The sequence below is a fragment of the Coregonus clupeaformis genome, chromosome 17 (genome assembly GCF_020615455.1).
Source record: "Coregonus clupeaformis isolate EN_2021a chromosome 17, ASM2061545v1, whole genome shotgun sequence".
NCBI lineage: Eukaryota > Metazoa > Chordata > Actinopteri > Salmoniformes > Salmonidae > Coregonus > Coregonus clupeaformis.
Genome location: NC_059208.1, coordinates 43,236,257 through 43,252,809, shown reverse-complemented (window position 1 = coordinate 43,252,809; position 16,553 = coordinate 43,236,257). Strand labels below are relative to the sequence as shown.

At 42.3% G+C, this 16,553-nt stretch overlaps 2 protein-coding genes across 3 annotated transcripts; one reads left to right on the top strand and one right to left on the bottom strand.

Moving 5' to 3' along the window:
• Window positions 1-876: 876 nt before the first annotated feature.
• Window positions 877-4,872, top strand: LOC121586471. 2 transcript variants are annotated; one of them, XM_041903181.1, is made up of 6 exons: window positions 877-973; window positions 3,453-3,496; window positions 3,588-3,938; window positions 4,022-4,291; window positions 4,402-4,446; window positions 4,573-4,872. In XM_041903181.1, the coding sequence occupies exons 1-6, from the start codon at window positions 945-947 to the stop codon at window positions 4,653-4,655; spliced, it is 822 nt and encodes a 273-aa protein (XP_041759115.1). In that variant the 5' UTR covers window positions 877-944; the 3' UTR covers window positions 4,656-4,872. The 2 variants fall into 2 exon arrangements, with proteins under 2 accessions (XP_041759115.1, XP_041759114.1); XM_041903180.1 differs by having other exon boundaries at window positions 4,399-4,446.
• A 438-nt stretch (window positions 4,873-5,310) lies between these two features.
• Window positions 5,311-15,144, bottom strand: LOC121586470 (vacuolar protein sorting-associated protein 52 homolog). Its single transcript, XM_041903179.2, has 19 exons — window positions 15,024-15,144; window positions 14,335-14,422; window positions 14,111-14,163; window positions 13,877-13,952; window positions 13,686-13,753; window positions 13,271-13,446; window positions 12,892-13,042; window positions 12,648-12,748; window positions 12,200-12,332; window positions 11,756-11,947; window positions 11,262-11,417; window positions 10,412-10,530; window positions 8,949-9,072; window positions 8,767-8,862; window positions 8,537-8,644; window positions 8,162-8,227; window positions 7,925-8,036; window positions 6,470-6,588; window positions 5,311-6,224 (listed from the first exon to the last, which is right to left on the bottom strand). Exons 1-19 carry the CDS (start codon window positions 15,111-15,113, stop codon window positions 6,078-6,080), a joined length of 2,175 nt encoding a protein of 724 aa, XP_041759113.1. The 5' UTR covers window positions 15,114-15,144; the 3' UTR covers window positions 5,311-6,077.
• Between the last annotated feature and the right edge of the window lie 1,409 nt (window positions 15,145-16,553).

Here is a 16,553-nt window from a genome sequence, read left to right as displayed (position 1 = left end):
TCTACCCGGGCATTTATGCAGAGGAACAAGTACAATGTTCTGGAATGGCCATCCCAGTCCCCAGACCTGAATATCATTGAGAATCTGTGGGATGATTTGAGGCTGTCCATGCTCGGCAACCATCAAACCTAACTGAACTGGAGATGTTTTGTAAGGAGGAATGGTCCAAAATACCTTCATCCAGACACTCATTAGAGGCTATATGAAGCGTCTATAGGCTGTTATTTTAGCAAAAGGAGGCTCTACTAAATATTGATGTGATTTTTCTGTTGGGGTGCCCAAATTTATGCACCTGTCTAATTTCGTTTTGATGCATATTGCACATTTTCTGTGAATTCAATAAACCTAATTTCACTACTGAAATATTACTGTGTCCATCAGTTATTTGATATTTCAAAATGAAATTGCTGATCCAAACACCCACTTATTTATAAATGGAAAATGTCAGGGGTGCCCAAACTTTCATACGACTGTATCTATCTAGTCTCAGTACCTACATGTCTGTCTTTCTATCAGTCAGTATAACCATTCATCCATCAATATACTTACAAAAGAAAATGAGCAGGTAGACTAATTTCCCCATAATATCCGGATATTTCACCTGTGAAGATGACAGTCTATTCCCTACTAGACAACCCTAATGAACGTACTAAAGAGAGCCTATGGTACAGGTAATTGATTGAATGGGGAAATGCTTATGTACAGGAAAGAGACCACCACATTTGACATTTGTTGCGGTTTCAGACAATGTAGCTTAGGTTATGTTTCCTGCGAAGTTCCCCATACTTCAAAATAAATGACAATGTAATTAGTATGACTATTTTCCTTAGGTTTCGTTTCTGGTAGCTCAGTTGACGCGGCTTACACTGGCTTGCTTGCTGCGGCTGCTCAGGCTCACAACTTAGAAGTTCGAGGTGGAGTCAACCAACTCGCTGTCTGTTACAATGAAAATGCATGGCATAGACCGAGACCGGTAAGAGACAACTATGTATTTAATTTAACTGTGCATGTTATTTAGCAAATAATCTAAAGAATTCTTAGAGTAAAAAAAAAAAAGCATTTGTATCTGCAGTCTGACACTGCCTAACTGCTATTCTTATTCACTGTGCTGCACTAGGCTATGTGCTCACGTCGGGTAACTAATTTAAACGAGATGTATGAATTTCTTGGTGGATGTCATGTGTGGACTAGTTGGTTTACTACAGGAGATGCATGTGTGCATTCCCTAGCACCGCAATATTCCTTAGTTTCGTTTTCAGAGCAGGGCTCACAGCCTGTCGCTTCAAAGAGACTCAATAGAAACTATATCGTTCTATTTTTGAAACGCCTACAGGAGGAGAAACGAAACTGATTTCACATCAAGAAGTGCCAAATATGCTAGTGAGGTTTAAATATATATATATTTTTTACATTTTTCGGTAGATGAAAGTAAAACATGTTATTGTTTTTTTTCTAATTGTGACTTGTTTGACAACAGTTTTACATAATAGGCCAAATGGCTGGCTGTGCGTCAAGGGGTGAATTTCGACCCGAGTTACACACGCATAAATGGAACATAATTCCCTTTTTATGCACTTTTCTCTCTATGCTATTCTGACCTTGAATTTAAGCATGAGAATAGCATGCTATTAACCCCTATAAATGAAGGTGTGGCGGAGGTGTGTCTACAGATACACTGCTGACAGTGTTGGTTTCATGAGCTGAAATAAAAGACCCCAGAAATGTTTCATACACACAAAAAGCTTATTTCTATCAAATGTTGTGCACAAATATGTTTACATCCCTTTTAGTGAGCGTTTCAACTTTGCCAAGATAATCCATCCACCTGACAGGTGTGGCATATTAAGAAGCCGATTAAACAGCATGATGATAATAATAATAATATGCCATTTAGCAGATGCTTTTATCCAAAGCGACTTACAGTCATGTGCGCATACATTTTTACGTATGGGTGGTCCCGGGGATCGAACCCACTACCCTGGCATTACAAGCGCCATGCTCTACCAATTGAGCTACAGAGGATCATTACACAGGTGCACCTTGTGCAGGGGACAATAAAATACCACTCTAAAATGTGCAGTTTTGTAACACAACACAATGCCACAGATGTCTCAAGTTTTTATGGAGCATGCAATTGGCATGCCGACTGCAGCAATGTCCACCAGAGCTGTTGCCAGAGAATTGAATGTTCATTCCTGTACCATAAGCCGCCTCCAATGTCGTTTTAGAGAATTTGGCAGTACGTCCAACCGGTCTCACAACCGCAGACCACATGTATGGTGTGGGCGAGCGGTTAGTTGATGTCAACGTTGTGAACAGAGTGCCCCATGGTGGCAGTTGGGTTATGGTATGGGCAGGCATAAGCTACGGACAATGAACACAATAGCATTTTATCGATGGCAATTTGAGTGCACAGAGATACCGTGACGAGATCTTGAAGCCCATTGTCAAATAAAACATTTTTGGTCACATACACGTGTTTAGCAGATATTATTGCGGGTGTAGGGAAATGCTTGTTGTGCCATACATCCGCCGCTATCACCTCATGTTTCAGCATGATAATGCACGGCCCCATGTCACAAGGATCTGTACACAATTCCTGGAAGCTGAAATATCCCAGTTCTTCTATGGCCTGCATTCTCACCTGACATGTCACCCATTGAGCATGTTTGGGATGCTCTGGATCGACGTGTACAGCAGCGTGTTCCAGTTCCCGCCAATATCCAGCAACTTCGCTCAGCCATTGAAGAGGAGTGGGACAACATTCCACAGGCCACAATCAACAGCCTGATCAACTCTATGAAAAGGAGATGTCGCGCTGCATGAGGCAAATGGTGGTCACACCAGATACTGACTGGTTTTCTGATCCACGTCTCTACCTTTATTTAAAGGTATCTGTGACCAACAGATGCATATCTGTATTCCCAGTCATGTGAAATCCATAGATTAGGGCCTAATGAATTTATTTCAATTGACTGATTTCCTTAAATGAACTGTAACTCAATAAAATCTTTGAAATTGTTCCACGTTGCGTTTATAATTTTGTTCAGTATATTTAGATGGCTTTCTTTCATTGATCCCTAATATACTGAACTCGTTCTCTTGATATATTCTAGTGTGTCGACAAAATTCAAAGTAAAAGGTACACCTTATTTAAAGGGATGGCTTAAGATAAATGTACTGAAAACCCTATTGAATGAAAACTCAATGAGAAAATCTGTTGGCCAGCAAGTTTCAACAGTTGAATTACATTTATTTAGAGCATGCAAGGTAGCCACACCAGCAGAGCACGTTACAAGACTGAATAAGGTAAGTCTCTGAAAACCAAAAACTGAAAAGTGCGTAGGAAAGGCGAACATTTCTAAGTCTGTATCGGCCCCCAATAGCCTATATATATTTTGTATTTATTTCATGAAATCCTCTTATCCTGCTTTTTCTTCCTTTTTTTTCAGACATTTTATGCATCTTCATTGTCTGTGGATTGTCGGCTGTGTTGGTGAGTATAAATAAACTATCCACAATTAGAACTTGAACAATGGCAAACAATCTATGATTTTCTAAACATTTGTTCCAACTCTCTCCTCCAGCCTCCTCCTCCCTGCCCTCCGTCCCTGTCTCCATCTCTTCCCCTGTTGGAAGCCAAGCCATCCTTCCCTGCAAATGGAGGTCCCAGCTAGACGACGTCCCAGTTTGCCACATCCAATGGCAGACACCCGATGAGCCCGTGTTTGAGCAGAAGGGAGAGCAACAGTGGCAGGCCAGCGAGTTTGAGGGGCGGGTGGAGGTACCTAAGGAAAAGCTTTGGGAGGGCGACTGCTCTCTAATCTTGCGCGACGTGCAGTTTGGGGACGTGGGGCTTTACGAGAGCTTCATGGTGGTTGACGGGGAAAGGATGAAAAGGCGGGTGTTCATCCAGAGTGTCCAGCTCTCAGTCTATGGTAAGGGTAGATCTACAGGTCAGACCTGGGCTGAAATGGTTGTGTTTTATTTAGCTAACCTCATCTCTCCTTGTTCTCTCCAGACCATAAGTCCAAGCTGTCCTTGGGCATTGGTGAAGACCTGGTCCTGAAGCTCCACACTCCCCAGGCCATGAGAGTGGTCTTCCAAGGGAGGAACAGCACAGAGTGGAAGGTCCTGTGGATTAGGGGTGACAAGAAGCTCAACAGAGGTCATCTTGAGGAGGCTGAAGGGGTGGTGGTCCTCAGAGGGTTAAGGATGGACAACTCTGGGACATTTAAGGTGCTGGATTCCCATGGGCTGTCGGTGAGCACTGTGAAACTCACAGTGGAAGGTAATAAAATGTCCTAAATGCTAATGCATAACCTTTTGTTTCTTGTTTGTGATGTATCTGTAAACACGTGCAACTGCTGCTAACATTTTAAATGGTGTATCCCACAGAAGTTGCTAAAACTCTAAAGCTTCCCCAGATCCAGGACAAACCTGTAGGTAAGAGACTGAAATAAATAATTGACATTACTTATGCAAGGCAAGTATACCAAGTTCATGACACTGTCGAAGACTGATGGACAATAATAGTACATTTTGAACAAGTTATCTTCTCTGTCTCTCTAGGTAAATCGACTGTTTACAGGTCCTCCTCTCTGCTTCTTGTATTTGTCCTGCTGATCAGTCCCCTGATTCAACATCTCCTCTAACAAGGTTTAAACCTTTTGGGCTGGTTTCCCAGAACCAAATAAACATACCCCTGTACTAAAAAGCACTTTCAATTACTAAAAAGCACTTTCATCCATTGAAAGTGCTTTTTGGTCTACAGGCATATCAGAACCTCAAATACATGCTTGTTTTACTCCAATGTTAGTAAAGAATGTAAATGTAAATACACTTTATAGCCTCAAAACATGGTTAAAACTGTTATCATGGATGGTCAGTCCTTGGCTCCATACCTCTGTCTATGAATTTGAGTCGGTACATTTCTCCAGGTTCATCTCTCAGCTTTTTACCGAAACACAGGCTGTTATTGTTTCATTTAAGGATTCTAGCTTTAATGGGTTTGATTGTACAAATAAAAATCTGAGAGCACCATGTTTAATTTGGAAGTTCAGTGTTTGTAAATATTATATTACTCCTATGATAGATATATATATACACACACTGAACAAAAATATAAATGCAACATGCAACAATTTTACTGAGTTACAGATCATATAAGGAAATCAATCAATTTACATAAAATCATTAGGCCCTAACCTATGGATTTCCCATGACTGGGAATATAGATATGCATGAAACCAACATTTTATTAGCATTATATACAAAAAAGTATATAATACAATCAAATGAAAGGGTGAGTTGTTTTGGTGTTCCATTTTATTACAGCAATGTAATCTTAATTTATGTTAAATAAAGCATTAAATGACAGCCATGTGATGGTCCTTTACAGCCTTGTGAGTATATTCAACTTAGATGATAACATATTGGAATGTATTAATTTACAGTATACACAGAACACAACAGCGACCCAGGAAATACCAATTCCTTTCCTCCTCCCTCTCAAACTCATAATAGACTGGGGGTGCACAGATCTGAGGGCCGCAGTGTATGGTGGTTTTTTCCTTTGCCTTTTACCCACAGACTGGATTATACCTGGGAAATCAGGTGAGTTCACGCTTAAGCTAGTAATTGTTCAATTATGTGCCAAGGCGAAACGAAAACAAGCACAAGTTGTGCACCCCTGTCTGGAATAGATCATCTACTCCGTTTCTTTTGACAGCCTTGTGATCTCTCCTGTCAATCCCCATAACCACTGAACCTTCCCCCCTCCCATTTCTGGCTCTTCATCCCCCTATACCCTCCCCGAAAACAAAGAACCCACCATCCATGAAAGAAAAGGTAGCACTTTTAAACACCACCTTACCCATCGACATTGGTACAATGTCAAATCACAAACGACAGGTTCCCACGTGCAATACATAGTCTTTAGTCAGTGGAGTGCTGTCACAAGCAAAGGGATATACTCTTTCACTTGTTTCCAAATCAGGCCGCGTCGGATTTTGAGCTCCTTCATTTAATCCATGACATCCCCATCATTCCTAAATCTCTACTCTTTGAGTGTCCAGTTAGAAGTTGGGCTTGTGTTTCTTGACTTCGACCATGAGGTGGTGTAGGTTGATGAGCTCCGAGCGCACGGCCAGGCTGCGAAAGGTGGGCTGGGACAGCACCTTGTGGAAGCCATGGTAGTACTGGATCAGCTGAGTGAGCGCCCCCTGGAGGATAGGAGTCAAATTGAATGATACGTTTTAGAGAAGAAAAAAAACTTGTAACAGCCCGTGGCTCATGGTTGCCAAAATGTTAAATATTTCTGTCGATTTAAGGGACCCCTTTTGGCTCAAGAGCACCCCTAGGGGCAAATATTCTGTATAGCCTTTAATTACATACAATTATATTACTGGTTTAGAACGTGTATGTTTTCGGTCAGTGCACCCGTTAGAGAAAGCACAGAGGGCAGTACCTGAATGATACCAGTGCCATTCTTGAAGTTGGTGAAGGACCTCATGACGTCCTGACTCAGAGCCTCCACAGACTGTTTCCATGTACTGGAGAAACCCCTGACCAGCTGGGTGATCCGGGCTAAGAAAGAAAGAAAGGGGGTAGAAGAAAACAACATGAGTTTAGAGATGGGAGGTATGGGTGTGAAAAGGTGTGGGAGAAATGTAAGACAATTGTTATGGTGGAAAGTCAAAGCAGAGTAGAAACAAACGGTCCAAACAGTAGAGGTAAATAAAATGAGACAGGACAGGAGGAAAGTAGAAGAAAGAGAAGAAGGTTACCGTGTAAACGGAAACATTCATAGGTTTTATTTATTCGCACCAAAGACAAAACAGTACAGATAAAAAACGTGGGTAGTTTGGTTCATCAGGTGGACCCCCAGTCCACACTTGAAGTTATTGAGGGACGATGATGTTTTGGCAATGTGAAGATAAGAATTCCAGAGTATGGTACCTCTGTATCTGATAGAGAATTGACTATGTGAGGTGCAGCAGTGGGGAGGGTGAAGGTTATCGCAGTGTAGTGTTATATAGATGGATTTCAGAATTAACCTGGAAGAATCCATTGAAGGGTTTTGGTAAACTGTCTGAGAGGTATGAGTATTTGTAGACGAAAGTGCATAATTGTCGTAAATAGACAAGATATTATGTTTCTTAAAACAAAGGTGCAGATGGAGCCAGGTATTTAGAGGAGTTGGCTAGTCTTAAATTGTATGATGAGTAATTTGTGTAGATAGGAGGCATATGTACTGGCCCAGACAATATTACAGTAAATGAGATATTGGTAGTTTAAGCTATAGTATAGAGTTAGGAAGCAAACCTGATGAACCAAACCACTAATCTTTCTGATGATACCAACAGATTTCATCACTTTGCTACAGACAAACTGAATATGATCTTTCCAGGATAACCTTTCATCAATTATAAATCAGAGGAATCTAGTGGATGTGACTTGTTCCATTTCATTCCCACCAATTGAGATTCTGGCTCTTATTTTACAATATTTCTTATTCTTACTAGTGAATACAAAGTTTGATTTTTTAAACATTTTAAAAAGACAATTTGTTTATCTGGAACCATTAAAAAAATGTGACCATACCCGAGTTGGCTTAATTAATTAGTTAATCAAAATGATTGTGTGATAAAATCAAATTGGTATCATCAGCAAAGACAATGGGAAGTACGTTGAAGACACAGCAGCAAGGTCATTGATATAGATTACGAATAACAAAGGTCAAATTATCGAACCCTGTGGCACACCACAGGATATCTTGGCCCTGGTAGATACACAGCCGTTTGCATAAACAAATTGTTCTCTATCATAAACATAACTATTTAACCAATTATATGTATAATCATGAAAACATTCTGCAAACAATTACATTATAAAAAGGTCTGCATCTTTTCCCTCTACTCACCTTCATCATTCTTTAGTCTATCCAGCTGCCCTTTCTCCGTCAGCGCCTCGCTCTCCTTCACAAATGCTATCATGCCACCAAAGGGAGAGGACAGAATCTCCTCAATAAACTCCTGATCAAAGGAGAAAGAAAGAGGGGAATGTTTCATTGGAGTAAATACTTTTGAGTAAACTGATTATCCGTGAATCTGGCACACATGACAAAACTCAATTTCCCAGAATCCCTGTGCAGGTTTACCTGGCTCCTGGCCTGGAGGAGCTGTTGGAAGCCCTCAACCTCTTTACTGTCATCGGCTGCCCTCTCCTATGACATGGAGAGAAAGAGAGGAAAACAGCATGACATCTTTCGATTCTGTATATTCACAAGATATAGCCTAGCGGTTAAGAGCATTGGGCCAGTAACCGAAAGGTCACTGGTTCGAATCCCAGAGGTCAAACATCTACTGATGTGCCCTTGAGTAAGGCACCTAATTGCTCCTGTAAGTAGCTCTGGATAAGAGAGTCTGCTAAATGACTAAAATTTTTATGTAAATGACTGAATGAAGGAGTCATTTCAGGTGGGTAAATAAGTGAATCGTTCATGTTTATGGTTTTAAACTTGTGTTATTCTCACCATGAGTACATTGAGCATCATGTCATAGTTGTTGATGAGGAAAATGAGCTGGTCCCTGCGTGAAGGGAACTCTGCAGCCATCTTCAGGACAAAGTTCTCCACTTCAACCTGAAAATACCAGTGTTAGCTATATCAAATCACACAAAGCACTACTTCAAATGTTCACGCTAACTGTAGGATCCCCACTATTTATACTATTGTACTGTTTTTATTATTATTTAGTTGTGTACCTGCAGTTGGCCAAGGAGGGTGTGTGTTCGCTCGCTGGTGAATGTCTGGTTAATGCTAACTATGGCAGAAGAGAACTCTGCGTATCTGCGTGTGACCTGAAACATGAACACAACTGGTATCAACAGTTGGTATTATTAGACATTAATACATGAAATACGTGTGTTTGTGTGTGTGTTCATACATAGTGTGGTCTGGTGTCCAGCACGCCCAGTTTCTGGGGGTCCGTGTTGCGGATGCTCTGAATGTTCATCTCCAGGATGAGCTCAAACCTGGGCCACAGCAGTTCCAGCACTGCCTCCCAGTACCTGGCACCCCATGGAGAAACAATTACATAAGCATCAAGGGTCAATTCTGAGTTAAGATGTGTGTTTTCTTTGAACAAATCTATTGACATCAATATGTGATTTTCATTTTACACTTTAGTCATTTAGCAGATGCTCTTATCCAGAGCGACATACAGTAGTGAGTGCATACATTTTCATACTGGTCCTCCGTGGGAATTGATCCCACAATCCTGGCATTGCAAGCGCCATGCTCTACCAACTGAGCCACACGGGACCATTTTCATGAAACAAATTACATTAGCATGTCTCATGTAAGGCCCCAAATGTTACATTTTACAGTACATACAGTAAAAAGACTACTGTATCATAGGTTTTAACAATGAATTGTTTCTGACTTTCCCCTTACATATAACATATACACCGGACAGTTTATTAGGTACACCCATCTAGTACTGGGTTGGAACCCCCCCTTTGCCACCAGAATAGCTTTAATTCTTCAGGGCATGGATTCTACAAGGTGTCGGAAACGTTTGTTGCTCAGTTGGTATCAACAGACCTAACACATGCCAGGAAAAAATTCCCCACACCAGTACACTGTCCCAGGCAGGATGGTTCCATGGACTCATGCTGCTTCCGTCAAATCCTGACTCTGCCATCAGCATGACGCAACAGGAACTGGGATTCGTCGGACCAGGCAATGTTTTTCCACTCCTCAATTATCCAGTGCTGGTGATCGCGTGCCAACTGGAGCCGCTTCTTCTTGTTTTTAGCTGATAGGAGTGGAACCTGGTGTGGATGTCTGCTGCAGTAGCCTATCTGTGACAAGGATCGACGAGTTGTGCGTTCCGAGATGCCATTCTGCACACCACTGTTGTACTGCGCCGTTATTTGTCTTTTTGTGGCCCGCCTGTTAACTTGCATGATTCTTGCCATTCTCCTTCGACCTCTCTCATCAAAGAGCTGTTTTCGCCCACAGGACTGCCGCTGACTGGATGTTTTTTGTTTGTTACACCATTCTCTGTAAACCCTAGACACTGTCGTGAGTGAAAAGCCCAGGAGGGGGGCCGTTTCTTAGATACTAGATCAAGCGCCCCTGGCACCGACGATCATACCACGCTCAAAGTCGCTTAGGTCCCTCGTTTTGCCCATTCTAACGTTCAATCGAACATTAACTAAATGCCTGTATGCCTGCTTTATATAGCAAGCCACAGCCACGATCCATTTTCGTGAACGGGGTGGTGTACCTAATAAACTGTACAGCATACTGCAGGAAATAGGATATGTCCTATATAGCATTATGCTCTGAGTTAAAAGTGTATGGAGTGTCATTTAGTATTTGCGCTGAGAGAGTGTTACTGACTTGTCCAGGGCTGGGATGGTCCTCTTGTTTGTGATGGCTCTAAAACGCAAGATGATGTGGATACACAGGAACACAGCGATGCTGTCGTAACAGTCTGATACATAGGTGGACATGCTCTTCTGTAGGGGAAAGGAGGGAGGGAGGGAGGGAGGATATGAGGAAAGGAGGGAGGGAGGATGTAGGGGAGGGAGGGGGGATGGTAGGAAAGGAGGGAGGGAGGATGGTAGGAAAGGAAGGAGGGAGGGTGGTAGGAAAGGAAAGAGGGAGGGTGGTAGGAAAGGGAGGAGGGAGGGTGGTAGGAAAGGAGGGAGGGAGGGAGGGAGGATGGTAGGAAAGGAGGGAGGGAGGATGGTAGGAAAGGAGGGAGGGAGGATGGTAGAAAAGGAAGGAGGGAGGATGGTAGGAAAGGAAGGAGGGAGGATGGTAGGAAAGGAAGGAGGGAGGGTGGTAGGGAAAGGAAGGAGGGAGGGTGGTAGAGAAAGGAGGGAGGGAGGATGGTAGGAAAGGAGGGAGGGAGGATGGTAGGGAAAGGAGGGAGGGAGGATGGTAGGAAAGGAGGGAGGGAGGATGGTAGGGAAAGGAGGGAGGGAGGATGGTAGGGAAAGGAGGGAGGGAGGATGGTAGGAAAGGAGGGAGGGAGGATGGTAGGAAAGGAGGATGGTAGGGAAAGGAGAGAGGGAGGATGGTAGGGAAAGGTGGGTATAGGTACGTTAGAGAAAGAGTTAGTCATATCATAAATAGAGACAATCATCATCATCATTTTACAAAAAGAAGGACTCCACTGTTAAACGCTGTGTTATGCCTTTACCATTTTTTTACAGCAATTCTTGTATGAGAAGTCTTATCATACCAGGAACAAGCTGAGCGTCTTTCCCATGACGCTGTTGAAGAGGTCCAGCGCAGAATTTCCAGCCACCATGAAGAAGTCAGACAGGAAGAGGAACTCTCGACAGCCGTTGTCCAAAAGGGCGTAGTGCTGACTGCGGAACAGCGTCTCATAGGGATACTGAGACAGGAGGAAGAAGGTTGGTTGGGTGACTTAATAATCTACATCTGCCGCTGTACATTCCTTTGAGATGAGTGTGGTGACAAGAAGGTAGTGAGAGAAGCACAGGTGTATTGGAGCAGTACAGCTTAACGATATCTAGAAGTTTAGGGTTGGCTTCGTGTCTTTACCTCACAACCTTATACTCTATGCATGTTCAAATAATTTCAAAGTAGTACATAACATCTTATAATAAGGTAGGTTAATTTCATTCCAAATGTCTGTTACTCTCATGCAGTAGTATATGGTATAGTTTGGGTGGTCTGATTTGGGTAGTACAGCCCTGCCAGTGGTCTCACCCTGCAGTCCCCTCTCTGGGCAGTGTGGGGGATGAGGATGGGCCCCTCCAGCTCGGCAGGGCTCAGCACGGTCCCCCGCTGGCCCAGGGTGAAGATGGTGTTCCTGCTCTTCAGGGAGGGCTTGGAGAAGAAACCTTTCTTGGCCGTGTCTTCCACTCCCATCAGGTCATCTTTGTCTGCCACCTCTTCATACTGTCAACAGAGAAAGATGTTACGAGAACAGTATTAAATATGATCTGCTAATTTGACTGATATGATACTCGACACTGTTGAAAATGCTGTACCCTCAAACACAACATAGGCCCTACTGTACATTATAGTGAGACTTTGAAACAGCATGCTTTTCCAGAACAATTATATATTGAGCCTATAAACCAAGAGAAGGCATTTTAACTCTCCAATTTAGCCTCCTTCTCTCCCTTAGCACCTGTGTCATTCACTCACCTGTACTTTGAGGAGCCTGCCGCTGTAGGACTTGAAGTAACTGTAGTAGATCTTACTCATAGTGTCCACATACTCATCCCTGATCTCCTTGGCCACTGTCCTTTCGTTTGCCAAGAGGAACTGATAGAAAAACCTAAAGTACGAAGAAACATTTTAGATCTGTGTAGATACATGATTGTGGTGGTGCTTTTTAGTATATGATCCAGTAAGGGAGTGTGTGTGTGTGTATAATACAGATTTGTAACGATACATGTACCTGTATAGATTTTATGGGAGATGTGGACAGATAGACGGTAGGGAGCACATGTCATATTGATTTCTGTAATGAGAATTTTACTTGACTGAGTCTCTATAATGTTGTAAGTGTTCCTATGTCTGTTTTACGGTATCCAAACATGTGGAAGGTTTTGAAGCAATGAATCAGGCGGTTATAAACCTATATCATTACCTGTACTTGAGGAGAGTGTTCTGGGGGATTTGATAGTTGGTCATGGGCTTTCTGAAGGAATAAATCTTCTGCAGGATAAATTCTCTGATCTTTGTGACAGCCTGTGGAACAAAATAAAAGCCTGTTTTATACAGAATACCTTTGCTCCATTACCTTCCACACCATTATTCCTCGCTTATATCTCCTTCTCTTCCCATCCCATCCCATTATCTTTCTCTCTCTCCCTCCCTCCCTGTATCTTCACCTTGATTTTGAGACGGTCCACAATGTCCTGGATGTCAGAGCAGGCCAAAGTCTCCCTGAAGCTGAGCTCTTTGGCAAAATTGATCTTGTTGTTGAGCTCATGGAGCTGCTCAAGGAACTCCTGCTCTGTAACCGGGCTCTCCAGGATTATCCTGCAGAGGGACAAAATGTGGGGAACAATTGTTAGAATACATGCTTACCCATAGGAACACTTACAACATCATAGAGACTGTCAAGTAAATGTCTCGTTAGACATCAATATGACATGTGCTCCCTACCCTCTTTCTATTCACATCTCCCATAAAAACTAAACAGGTACATATATCGTTACAAAGCTGTATAAAACACAAACACACACACACACACACACACTCCCTTACTGGATCATAGCGCCGGGCACCACCAGCTCATCCACCAGTTGGCTGAGGTGGCTGCGTACGGCCTGCCTGTTCTTCAGCCGCATGTTCATGCTGACCGACTGCTGCTGCAGAGTCTGGATCTCACTGCTGATGGAGGAGAGGTCACTCTGGAAGCCGCTCAGCATGCCCTCCATTCGCTGGAGAGAGAGGGGAAAGGTGAGGACAGAGAGAGAGAGGGAGGTATAGAGAGAGAGAGAGCAAGAGCGAGAGGGGAGAAAATAGATGTATCATTGGCTTCGTTGCATATTTTTACTAGGAAATTGCAAAAGCATTCTTTCAAAACCTGCACATGCAAAAATGCTGATCCATTTAGAATGGACTTATGGACTTCTGAAGACACTTGATACACTTTTGATTGAGGGCATAATCCACTCACCTCCAGTATGGAGTCACAGGCTGTGATCTGGTTGTGCAGAGAGGCAATGTTCTGGCTCTCCTTGATATCTGACACAAGCTTGGTCAAGGATTACCTATCAGGGTGAACTACTGTATCTGTCAGGAATTACCATAAATAATGCACAAATTCTTTCACACAATCATTCAAGACATTAATACATTAACGGATACAGTCTTTGATGGAAGCTTGTTCAATCCGTTGGAGTTCATCCTCCACGTGTTTAGAGTATTGCCTGAGGTCAACTCCCTGAAAGAAACAGATTCAGATTAAAGGAAACCATCAGTTGAAGGAATGTAGCCTTATATACAATATATAAAATGAAAACTAACCAAAAATTAAATTAAAACTGAAATGTGTTGATGTTTAGGGACATGCATGGTGCAGCCGTGGTACCATGGTCTTACCGTTTTCAGTGCCTCCTTCACCAAGTCATCTTCAAGATTAGCCTGTATGTGAACTGGGAGGGGAAGTAAAGGAAAGTAGCTAGTTTAATCTCCATTAGGGTCAGTTCTTACATTTATCCAAGACACTGAACTAATTAGCTAAATTACTATTTGGCTATGAACTAATTTTACCAGATGATATGACCATTACTTCATTCAAAAGACAATAATGCTTAAGGACTTACTGTCCACTTCATCCAAGATGAACTCATCTGTGGTCAAGTCCAAGTCACCCAGGTTGAGAGGGGCCATGGCGTCTGTGTCAGGCTTCATCTGTTGAAGAATGACAGTAAATCAACATGTACTTTGTAAAGGAAGATAGAACAATTCAATTAGCTAGCTAGCTACTCCATTCATAAGAGTAAATACTTATCTAACTACTTAAATAGGCCTTTTCAATTGCAGGTTTTAGACAGTTGCTTTATATGTGTCCACCTCTGAGGCCTGGCCCCAAAAAAGTATAGGGCTCTGGTCTACTCTCACTTGGGGCCAGTGGGGACTTCTGAGGTATGGGTCACCTTAGCAGGTAACTTGCTAACTCTGGTGCAGGAACGACGCCCTGGACCATAGCTTTTAACTTGTTAGCAATCAATAAGACTGGCTAGCTAGCCTTGCATCTCTGAATGATGCAATGCAAACATAACAACGACAGGAAACACTACTGTTAATGTAAATCATCAGAAATGTAGCTGGTTAGAGATATAACGGTAGCTTGGCTAGCTAGACAGATCAGAATATCTACTAGTTCGCTAGCTAGCTAGCTACGTAAGTTGTGCTGGTGTTGTCAATGTAAAGAACACAGAGAGCAACATAAGTCGAACAGTCAAGTTATCATAAACATAGATGGTATGGCAGAATCATTAGCTAACGTTACCTCATCTTGTAAATATGCCATGGCATTCGCCGTTGAGTTGACAGTTGTGTTTACATCGGACATAGCACCAGTCACTGCTCCGTCCGCCATCACTTCCAAACCTAAACAAAACTACAAACGTAGTGTGCTCCTCCGCAATGTCCCCGGGATACGTGAGGAAAAACAAAACAACAAAAAACAAAGATCATTTTGAAATTAGTTGAAAATAAATGTATGTTGGATACAATTATTAGACAAATATACACAGTCTTAATGGTATTTTATATTTTATTTATTGGTATATTGTTTAAAAGCTATCTTTTAAATATGTTTTCTCTATCTTGCTCTGACCCTACGCACACTCACTGGACTTCACATACACACCATATACATATTCACTCACTCCCACACACTTCACAGGTACTGCCACACAAATCCCTCACACATTCAAACACTACATATGCACTCACACACACAACACACACACGCATACCGACACAACACAAACAAACATACTGTGGTGGAAAAAGTACCCAATTGTCATACTTGAGTAAAAGTAAAAATACCTTAATAGAAAATGACTCAAGTAAAAGTGAAAGTCAACCCAGTAAAATACTACTTGAGTAAAAGTTATTTTGATTAAAATATAATTAAGTATCAAAATTATATGTAATTGCTAAAATATACAGTGCAAGTCAAAAGTTTGGACACACCTACTCATTCCAGGGTTTTTCTTTATTTTCACTATTTTCTACATTGTAGAATAATAGTGAAGACATAAAAACTATGAAATAACAAATATGGAATCATGTTGTAACCAAAAAAGTGTTAAACAAATTCAAAGTAGCCACCCTTTGCCTTGATGACAGCTTTGCACACTCTTGGCATTCTCTCAACCAGCTTCACCTGGAATACTTTTCCAACAGTCTTGAAGGAGTTCCCACATATGCTGAGCACTTGTTCGCTGCTTTTCCTTCACTCTGCGGTCCAACTCATCCCAAACCATCTCAATTGGGTTGAGGTCGTGGGATTGTGGAGGCCAGGTCATCTGATGCAGCACTCCATCACTCTCCTTCTTGGTCAAATAGCCCTTACACAGCCTGGAGGTGTGTTGGGTCATTGTCTTGTTGAAAAACAAATGATAGTCCCACTAAGCGCAAACCAGATGGGATGGCGTATCGCTGCAGAATGCTGTGGTAGCCATGCTGGTTAAGTGTGCCTTGAATTCTAAATAAATCAACAACAGTGTCACCAGCAAAGCACCCCCACACCCTCACACCTCCTCCTCTATGCTTCACGGTGGGAACCCACAACCCTGGCGTTGCAAGCACCATGCTCTACCAACTGAGCTACAGGAGGCTCAGTTTCATCATAGCGCTTGATGGTTTTTGCGACTGCACTTGAAGAAACTTTCAAAGTTCTTTAAATTTTCCGGATTGACTGACCTTCATGTCTTATAGTAATGATGGACTGCCATTTCTCTTTGCTTATTTGAGCTGTTCTTGCCATAATATGGACTACCTCATGAAGCTGGTTGAGAGAATGCCAAGA

Excerpts from the sequence above, each read along its gene's own strand:
- LOC121586471 (XM_041903180.1), top strand. The coding sequence starts at position 945 with ATGAAAATGCATGGCATAGACCGAGACCG. Across the intron at positions 3,497-3,587 it reads GTGGATTGTCGGCTGTGTTG|CCTCCTCCTCCCTGCCCTCC; the intron begins GTGAGTATAAAT and ends TCTCTCCTCCAG. Across the intron at positions 4,292-4,398 it reads TGTGAAACTCACAGTGGAAG|AAGTTGCTAAAACTCTAAAG; the intron begins GTAATAAAATGT and ends TGTATCCCACAG.
- LOC121586470 (XM_041903179.2), bottom strand. The coding sequence starts at position 15,113 with ATGGCGGACGGAGCAGTGACTGGTGCTATGTCCGATGTAAACACAACT. Across the intron at positions 10,531-11,261 it reads AGACGCTCAGCTTGTTCCTG|AAGAGCATGTCCACCTATGT; the intron begins GTATGATAAGAC and ends TTTCCCCTACAG. Across the intron at positions 8,645-8,766 it reads CCCTCCTTGGCCAACTGCAG|GTTGAAGTGGAGAACTTTGT; the intron begins GTACACAACTAA and ends TGGTATTTTCAG.